The sequence below is a fragment of the Penaeus vannamei genome, chromosome 17 (assembly GCF_042767895.1).
Source record: "Penaeus vannamei isolate JL-2024 chromosome 17, ASM4276789v1, whole genome shotgun sequence".
Taxonomy (NCBI): Eukaryota; Metazoa; Arthropoda; class Malacostraca; order Decapoda; family Penaeidae; genus Penaeus; species Penaeus vannamei.
The window spans coordinates 32,612,478-32,622,654 of NC_091565.1; the positions used below are offsets into that span (position 1 = coordinate 32,612,478).

Below are 10,177 nucleotides of genomic sequence, written 5' to 3' on the forward strand. Positions count from 1 at the left end.
TAATCTTTCATTGTTTATTTGAAATCACACCATACGTATGTACATAGTTGGGAAAAATATGTCAGGTGAAAAGTTAAGTAACACTTTGTGCTAAATATTTTGGTTTCCAACTTACGGTCTAATATGTAGATATATATACTTCACTGAGTTCTGTATAAGTGTGTTACTGTACTGTAATTTGTAAGTTTAATATTTTTTTAAACCAATAAACTTCTTAAGATGTTGTGTACCTAACTTTCACCTCGAGAACATTTACAAAAATTCTTGTGATTTACAACATTAACAATTTAAAAATACTGTCTATTGCTAGATACAAACTTGCGATTGTAAAATAACACTTAGTGTTGTACTTAGGTCAGTGTATCACAGTACATAATAGTTAACGAAGAGGAAAGGACTCAAAAGTTTGATCAAGCAACCTTAACTCAACTAGATGTAGCAGTGGAACCTTTGGTGAGCCGAAAGAGCGTCTTTGATCTGTGCGATTTCCGTCTTGGTCTTTTGTCGATTTTGTTGGAAAAGACAACAAATCTATTGTAAATAAAGAGTAGCATTAGCAGAACTCGTTATATATTATTTCTTAATAATTTATGCGTTATAGTTTGAGAAATATGATGCGTTAAAAAAATATTGAATCTGGGACTTGGGACAGTCCTGTTCACATGATTGTTGTGGGAGCGTAACTCGAAAAAAAAAACACTAGAATATATGCAAGCAATTCTGAACGATCTTTCTAAGTCCTGGGAATCGTAAAGATCAAGTTGACAAAACACAGCGACAAAGCTAAGCATCAAAATATTATTAATATTTATGTATATTTTTTAACGTGTGTTATTTCCATCATGATGCCGTCCTTCGAGGCAAAGCATAATTTCGATAATTTCATCACCTGTAACTCGGCTATTCCATTAGTCTCGTCACAGCTTCGCTACAATTACTATTTTGCTCCACGTAATTTTTTTAAGCTGAAAGTATTGTCTCGCTCTCTCGAACTCACACGGTTAAAAATGTTTGGAAAGAGAACATTCATTTTATTTTTTTTACACCTTGATTGTCACGCAATTCAAATTTCATAATAATCCAAGGAAATTATTCGTGTAATAATCTATTGTTATGAACAATTACTAATAGCTCCTTAGGCCATACAATGCAAAGAGGTAAAAAGAAGATTGGACTCGAGAACCAGCACACATGAAGAAACGGAGAAATGCTGACGGAAGCCAAAGATACACATATATTTGTTTTAGCAATCGAGCTCTGTGAACCCCGTTGCGTCAGAAAGGGGATCTTGAACCGCCTGAGGAAATGTACCTAACAGAATGCGAACAGGAGACCTAAAACAGCACGTAACAATGTTCAACTCCATACTACTTGAATTAAAAAACGCGCCATCTATAGGTACTGTACTTTCGTTTATTTTTTTCTTTCTTCTTCACATTTATATATTGCTAATAAAAGGTATTGCTCGTCTTTAAAATAGTTTTCTTTTAAATTCTGACATTGACAATAAAGATGAGATTCTTAGTATCTATTTACAAACCACATACAGCTTATATATTGCTTACTCGTACAAATTTGAAGTGTCATACTTGCGTTTTCAGGATATTTTAATATGTATTATTTATATATATTCTGGTCACAAAATAATATTCCTTAATTCGAAACTTTCTACGATACGTGGAAAGTGCCAATCTAAAGTTAAATCATCTTCAAAAATCCACCATTAAATTACTTTTAAAGCAACATTTCTACTTTCTAAGAAATCCGTGCAATTTCGAATAATATCAATCTTTCACGCTGTCTTCAGGAAATGCATGAACTACCACCGTGCGTTTCACTTCGGGGTCGCCATGCAGTTGCTGAAGTGCCGATTTTGGAACAAGAAAGTCTACCATAAAAAAATTAGAGGAATTTCCACATTCACTGTCGATCGTACAGACAGTATATCGAAGAAAGAACTACGACTGACTGAACTGCTTATGAAAGATAGGTCCCAACACCACTTAAAGTACATATATATTTTTTCCTTAAAGGTTTCGCATGCCGTGTAATATAAGATATCCTGTACACTGACACGCGGTATAAATTTACCTATAGGGAGAGAGGCACGGGCCAGGATCACAGAGGAACAAGGTTTAGGAGGCTGTAAGATAGCCGTGGTTTGATGGTCAGTGTGTGCAAGGTACTTTTAGAGACCTCGAGTGTATGTACTGTAATAGCAGAACCTTGTTGGAGTTCGCGTGCGCCAAAAGAGAGCTCCCGGCGTTTTGAAGTTTTGTGGGATCTTGGGTATTCAGGTGTGTGTGTGTTTGCTTGGGTATTTCGCAATGGAGAATTATCTTTGTTTCTTCTTTGGCGGGATGATTTCAGGTCCAATGAAGAGAGAAAATCAAGCATGCTGAATATCTTAACGCCATCGTTATGTATCTATACTTCCTGGTAGTATACAAAGCTGAGGTTGTCACATCATAAAACATGCAGGTCAGAAAAAAAAAACATTTAAGACGCCAGGAACCATCTACCTAACCAGACCTAACAAGCTTGGGCGTGAATACGTACTCATTCCCTTTATAAAAACAATAAAAAGTCTCTGAAACAAGGACCGAACACCGCCCCCCAAAAATCAAACACCAAGATCCCTTAAAGTTCCTTGTTCTTCGTGCCATTAATGGGTGTTCCCGGCGGGTGAATGTTCATCTGCTCGAGCCCGAAGGAAGAGAGCACCACATTGTCCACGGAGATCAGAAACACGAAGAGGAGGATAACGTTGTTTAGGATGTCCGCGACCGTGTGCTGTTTCGGGTCGTTAATGTCCATCCCGCCAATTATGAGGAACAGCACGCCCACCAGGACCTGTAATTCCACGGGGAAGGTTATTGAACTCTTATAATGCCACGGGGTGTGGTGTTACTACAGGGGAGCATCAACGGGGGGGGGGGGGGGGGATTTAAACAGCTAGGAACTCTGATAATGCCACGGGGGGGGGGGGGGATTTAAACAGCTAGGAACTCTTATAATGCCACGGGGGGGGGGGATTTAAACAGCTAGGAACTCTTATAATGCCACGGGGGGGGGGGGGATTTAAACAGCTAGGAACTCTTATAATGCCACGGGGGGGGGGGGGGTTATTAAAGGGAGCCTCAACGGGAGGATTGAAACAGTTAGGACTCATAATGCCACGGAGATGGGTATGAAAGGGAGGATCAGCGTGTTGTTTTCTTAAATAGCTGAGGAAATTCTTACAATACCACAGGGTTGGGTTACTCTACCATCAGAAAACACAAGAGTGAATTCCATGATCTAACAGACACAACTGTTCATCTGAATGTCAGTTGGATGGATGGGGGATGGGGATAACATTCTGACAAATGCTCTGACACGATTTATTAAAATGGAAAAAGGCTATGTGAGACTTCAAGATAAGACGCCGGTACAGCTGGTCCTCCTGAAAACGGGATATGAGAAGTACTTTTAATGAAACAAAGGGTAGACGTTAGAGGAACATCTTAAGTCTTGAAGAGTGTCTGAACATGCGGTTATTCGTAAGGAACTGGACTCGAAGAACAAAATGCGACGGCGGAAGGAAGTCTTTTCTTGAAGGTAACACAAGAGCAGGTGCCAGAACATGGGGGTTAATTACAGGTTAATTACAGGTCATACGAACTACCGTGACTGTCATAAGGGCTGGTGGGCGGCGAGGAAAAGGGGCGGGGGCATCACGCTCCGAGAACAAGACCGAAAACAACAAGGTCTGTTTACTCGTGAACTTTTAAAACAGCGTGACGGGCATTCAAAACATGCCTTGATCGCGTTTCTCCAGCAATCAAAATGGAATCCAAATGCCGTTGTTGTCCTTTCCTTCCTTGGTTTCAGAACGTGGTGCCGAGAGATGGAAAGCAAGCAGTCACAGAAGCATTATTTCCTTACTGTTAAAGCTGTTAGGGGATGAAAGTGTCTCCGACTCTCTCGCCTTGGAACCCATAGTCGAATCCCATCTTTATGGCGTCTAGGGCTGTGATAAGCATGACGAGGCCGAGGGTCACGTGATTGAGGGTCACCGCTAGCCTCTGCTTTGAGGGATCATTGATACTTATAATTGACAAGCCCGTCAGCAGCGCCGCCGTCAGTCCCTATGACAGACAACAGAGTTACGAAAAGTACGAAGACATGCTACGCCTATAAAAGCTGGTGTATTTTTTAAGTTAGTCGCTGTTGAACGAACTGACTGCTTTCGACGCATGAGTGAAGAGGCCTAGCTAATTATATGGGGGCGTTTAGGCTATATACAAGCTCGTGAGTTTTGGAATTTCCTCGAACTTGCTCTAAAAGAAACATTCCTAAGGCTGATCCACAGACGAGACTGCTAAATGGAGACATCAAAAGCATGGTTTCGGTCGTGTGTTCACAAATCATACTGTTTATTACACGGCGGATGCATTCAACACGGCATGAAATGTTATAGAAAGACAACAAGGTGTAATACTTCTTTTATTTTTCATGAATCATGGCCAAACCTATATATAAAAAAATAAAAAGGTGCTTATCAAGACTACCATAAACATTCACTGTCTGTACCCAGGACTTTCCTAAACAAATTAGCACCTAAAACTGTAATAAACATAATTACTCAGTTAAAGGTGGGTGTTGCTCTATTCAGTTATCTATGCCATGATAGAGCACTTCTGTAGCCTTTGTTGCGAGACATTTCACACACACACACACACACACACACACACACACACACACACACACACACACACACACACACACACACACACACACACACACACACACACACACACACACACACACACACCATGTCACATTTTTTCCATGGATATTGTACAGACAAACCTGTGTTTTCGCCAAAGGATTCTTACGGGTAGAGGTCGCCTTCGCAAATGAACAAAATCATCTTGTTGCAAAAACAAGGAATTGAACACTATCTATAAGAATCCTTAAGTGGCGAAATGTTCAAGGTTTGGGTAATTGAGTGCCTTGCAACTTGGTTACAGAATATAAGCAGATCTTGGCACTTTATATTTAATTATTTTTTTTAAAGTGGCGATGACCACTGACAGGATATATTAAAAGCATTAACTTATGAATTTTATCATCTTTTCTTAATCATAATACACAATCATTTCTAGTCAAGCATGATTCCCGGCGATTTAACCCACATATCTTACAATCATCAAAAAAGTAAGAAAATAAAAAAAAATCGCACGTCAAAAAGCGAAAAAAATAAAAAAAAAATAAAAAACTTGAACCCACCTACAAAAAATAAAAGTATGAAGAATATAAAAAAAATGAAAATATAAACAGAACAAAAGCGAATCAGCTGATGAAGTATCGGATCCTCTTCCCGCCGCCGATCCTTTGTTCCGACTCCACTAGAAGACGGACAAGGCCACCGTTCCCGAGGGGTAAATTCCAAAGCCACTGATGAGGATGTTAAGGGCCGTGATGATGAAGACGCAGATGATATTGACGTGGTTGATCACAAGAGCAGAGATTCGGTACTGAGGAAGGTGCAGGCGGCAGTCGCGGAGCATGGACAGCGAGAAGGAGAGCAGACCCACGAGCAGCTGCGTGGACACTTTCATGTTATTACGAACCTCAAGAGACAGATAGCTATGTATCTTATTGCTATTGTTATTGTTATTGTTATTGTCTCTGCTGACTTGACTCTCCGAGCCTTCTATGATTCTATGAAACTCATTTTTTTTTGTCTCTCTCTCTCTCTCTCTCTCTGTTTACTGGACACTGCCATCTATGTTACAATCAGCTGATTAGGTCGTTCTCTTTCTTTTTTCTCTATCTAGTTGGTAGTTAGAATTAATTATGAATAGCTTACTTTAAATTACCTGATTAGTGTACATGTGCATAGTTTCAGAAAATGTGCAATGTGCTCTACCACAGACTATTTTTTTAAATTTAGAGACAGCTTCTTAAAATTATTTACAGATTCATCTTAAAATTATTAAAAAAATATATGACATAAGAACTGAGCTCCAGAAAGATTGTTGCTATTATTACTGACAGAATGTTAGTAAATTCATCGCTGTGAGTAGTTCTCGGTTAGATCGATATTATTATAGCTGTTAGGAAATGGCAAGACTTAAGAGTGCACTTGGAGATGCAATAATAGGACATGCAGTTGGAGTCTTTGGGGGGAAAAATGTCTTGCCAGAATTGGATGTGGTTTCTCGAATTTTCTACCAAGTTCTGCTCACCATAGGCCTCGGTTAATAGTAAAGCAGGTTAGTTGGCATCTTTGTTAGTGCTGTGTAAAAATTGTCTCTACAATTAGTAAGGTCCATGTACAAAGTGTGGTATGACAAGGTGGCTGGCATCTTGGAAAGCCAATAAATCTAAATTTTGACTTTTTTTTTTAATTACGAAACTCCACTTCCTATAATTTCACCAAATCTTACGTCCAAAGACCGAATAAATCAAGTTCCAATTCATAAATTGACCTTACAGTACCACAGCAAGTTCAAATCAGTCCCATGCATGATGACAAACATGGCTTGGACAACATCACTGCTTCTCTATTAACACAAACATCCATGCAGACAAACTAAAAAAAAATGCATTTAACCTTTTTTTTCTCTTATTTTTCTCTCGCTCTCATTTTGGGGGACCACGCGTTCAATCTTCAGAAGGTCAGAGTCGACATATCAGAGGGTAAAATGCCAAACCCAGTGATGATGACGTTCAATACAGTGATGACGTAGACAAGGATGACGTTGAGGTTGTTGATAACTGTTGCAGATATGCGATAATGGGGGAGGTGCAGCCGACAGTCACGGAGCATGGACAAACTCACCGATAAAAGCCCGACCACCAGCTGCATGGGTATCAGGCCACCGAGCTTAGTGTGGGATCTCAGGGAACGGGATGGGATGTGTCGATGGCTTGCGTAAGGTATGTAGTGTGTATGTCAGTGTAGGTGAAAGTGTAGTGAGTGAGTGAGTGAGTGAGTGAGTGAGTGAGTGAGTGAGTGAGTGAGTGTGTGTGTGTGTGTGTGTGTGTGTGTGTGTGTGTGTGTGTGTGTGTGTGTGTGTGTGTGTGTGTGTGTGTGTGTGTGTGTGTGTGTGTGCGCGCGCGCGCATGTGTTAAAATGGGCATATGGATTCGGTGGGAAGGCGAGGCTTATCATCTACGAATATTTGGTGAACACATACTACTATTACTCTACGAAGTAAATCAAAATTTGGCTACACAGTCACAAGTTCCTTCCAGCCAAGTGGACTGTCTCTTACGATCTATTTCCTTAAGATTTAACACATAAAAGGATCTATTTAGGCGACAGTGAAATCTATCTGTGACCGATAATGTGTACTTTCACCTTACACATAACAAAGTGCCCTAAAAACACACCCTTTATCTACTTGACATCTAAGCTCGTGACACTTGACAACTACCTATATAATTTGTCAACACAGACCGTCATTTTTTGCCAATGATGATAAAAAAGCAGAATAATTACTCTGTTAAAACACGTAAATTCCCTTTCATGGCCAATGCATTTAGTGCTCTATGGACCCAAAGGGATTGTTCTCTGAATATAATAGTTATTCCTAAAAAAATAAATAAACCTAAACTTGTTAATCGTTTAGAATTAATAAGCAGTCAGATTCACACAACGTTATCAATCTAATCTAACATAGAAAACGGGAAACATATGGGGACTATAAGGGTGAAAATGGGAAAATAACACGATAACCGCTGGGATTAGGTATGTTAATAGTGTGCAAGCTGAAACGTTATTCATAAGACAAATATAAATCGCCTCAAAAGAACCGAAGAATGAAAGAATTTATAAGACCAAAAGAGAAAAAATAACAATTTAAAAAAATGCTAATAAAACACCTTCAAAGAACACATGAAGAAGAAAGAAAAGAAAGAATCAAAGAAAAAATGAGAGAAAGAAAGAAAGAGACTAAAGAAAAAAAAAGAAAGAAAAAATAAGAAAAAAATAAAGAAAAAATAAGAAAAAATGAGAAAAAAGAAAGAAAATAGAAGAAAAAAAAATAAGAAAAAAATATTTAAAAAATGAATCTAAAAAATAAAAAAATATATAAAAATCAAAAAAAATCCGAAGACTCGAGCCCCACCTGCAGCACCAGCGACGTGATGATGAGGCCGAGCATGAGGCTGTAGAACTCGTGCTTGTCGCCGATCCTGAGGACGTACTTGAGCTGCGAGGCGTTGGCCGTGAGGAGGGCGATGTCGAGCATGCCCTGCGCGACCGTCTTCTTGGTGGCATAGCGGTTCGCGTCCAGGGTTTTCCCGCCCTGTTGGTGGGGGAAAAAAGGTTAGTGAAAAAGCGCTCGTGGGAATATCGACTATGGCATACAAAAGAATAAAGAAGAAGAAAAAAAAAATGGTTTTGTGGGTGTTAGAAATGGTATCAATCGGGTTTATAGTTTTTTCCGCTATATCGACTATGTCCTAAAAAATAAATAAATAAATAAATGAATAAATAAATATATAAAAAAGTTCTGTGGAAGTGTTGTTAGAAATTATATCATTCAGGTTGAAAAAATGGTTTTGTGGAAAAGTGTTGTTAGATATTATATCATCCGGGTGCATAGTTTTTTTTCCCGCCCTGTTGGAGAAAAGGGGTTTGTGCGAAAGCGCTCTTGGAAATATCGTCTATGGCCTTCTCAAAAAAAAAAAAAATAATAATAATAATAAATAAATAAATGAAAAATAAATGGTTTTGTGGGTGTTGTTAGATATTATATCATTCGGGTTCATAGTTTTTTTCCCGCCCTGTTGGTGGGGAAAAAGGTTTGTGCAAAAGCGCTCTTGGAAATATCGACCATGGCCTACAAAAGAAAAGAAAAGAAAAAAAATGGTTTTGTGGAAGTGTTGTTAGAAATTATATCATTCAGGTTGAAAAAATGGGTTTGTGGAAAAGTGTTGTTAGATATTATATCATCCGGGTTCATAGTCTTTTTCCCGCCCTGTTGGAGAAAAGGGGTTTGTGCGAAAGCGCTCTTGGGAATATCGTCTATGTCCTTCTAAAAATGGTTTTGTGGAAGTGTTGTTAGAAATATCATTCGGGTTTTTTTCCCGCCCTGTTGGGGAAAAAAAGGGGTTTGTGCAAAAGCGTTCGTGAAAATATCATTAATGTCCTTCTAAAAATTGGTTTTGTTTTGTGGAAAAGCGTTGTTAAAAATATAATTCGGGTTCATAGGGTTTTTTTCCCGCTCTGTTGATAATTAAAATATGGTTTTGCGGAAAAGTGATATTGGAAAATATACCATCAGGGTTTAAAGTTTCCCCGCCCGGTTGATATAAATAAATTGTTTTTTTTTTATGGAAAAGTGTTATTGGAAATGATAATGTGATAACCATAGAGACGGTTTTAAAAGGATGGTGTTATTGTCGATAATATAATTAATATGGAGGCTGTAGGGCTTTTGCGTGGCTTGGCTTGGCTAAGGGGGGGAGGGGGGAGGGGGGAGGGAGGGAGGGGTATTAAGAGAGGTTTTCGGAAAGGGGGAGGAGGAAAAGGAGGAAAAGGAGGAGGAGGAGAAAGGAGAGAAAGAGAAGTGGAATTTGGATTTGGGTATTGTGGATACAGAATAATCCCTCCAGTTCTTCAGTTATGCACATCCACATTGACTCAATAAGTATCCTTAATGCGTCTAATTAAAGGAGGATATGGACAGGTACAGTAACATTCGCTATATCGAACATCTTCACACCCCTTGTCATGATTCATCAAAGAAAAACGAATGAAGAGGAAAAGAGAGAGAAGTTGAAATAACCAAGAAAAAATAATAAAAAAATAATCCGCACACATCAAAAAAGAAGAAAAAAAAAATGAAAAAAGAAATATAAAAGAAAAAGAAAAATGACATCAAAATCAAAATTACCAAGCAAAAAAAAAAAAAAAAGAAAAAAAAATCAACGCTTGGTGTGCGTATTCTCTCTCTCTCTCTCTCTCTCTCTCTCTCTCTCTCTCTCTCTCTCTCTCTCTCTCTCTCTCTCTCTCTCTCTCTCTCTCTCTCTCCCTGTCTTTCTTTATCTTTCTCTTTCCCTCTATCTCTTCCTCTTCCTCTCTCTCTCTCTTTCTGTCTGTCTCTCTCTTTCTCTTTCTCTCATCCTCTTCCTCTTTCTCAGTCCTCGCTTGGCCGCACATCGTCAACGCCCCGAG

At 39.0% G+C, this 10,177-nt stretch overlaps 1 protein-coding gene across 5 annotated transcripts in view; it reads right to left on the minus strand.

Moving 5' to 3' along the window:
- Positions 1–10,177, minus strand: part of LOC113814291 (ninjurin-1) — a 32,420-nt gene continuing 22,243 nt past the window's right edge. For 2 of the 5 annotated variants that reach the window (XM_070132261.1, XM_027366335.2), the window contains exons 2-3: positions 8,124–8,303; positions 1–2,853 (exon numbers count right to left, since the gene is read on the minus strand). In XM_070132261.1, the coding sequence (XP_069988362.1) occupies positions 2,641–2,853; positions 8,124–8,303 (393 nt within the window). In that variant the 3' untranslated portion in view covers positions 1–2,640. Of the gene's footprint in view, positions 2,854–3,927; positions 4,131–4,472; positions 5,589–6,604; positions 6,854–8,123; positions 8,304–10,177 lie in introns of those variants that run through there. The other 3 variants (XM_027366337.2, XR_003476451.2, XM_027366336.2) reach the window with 3 other exon arrangements.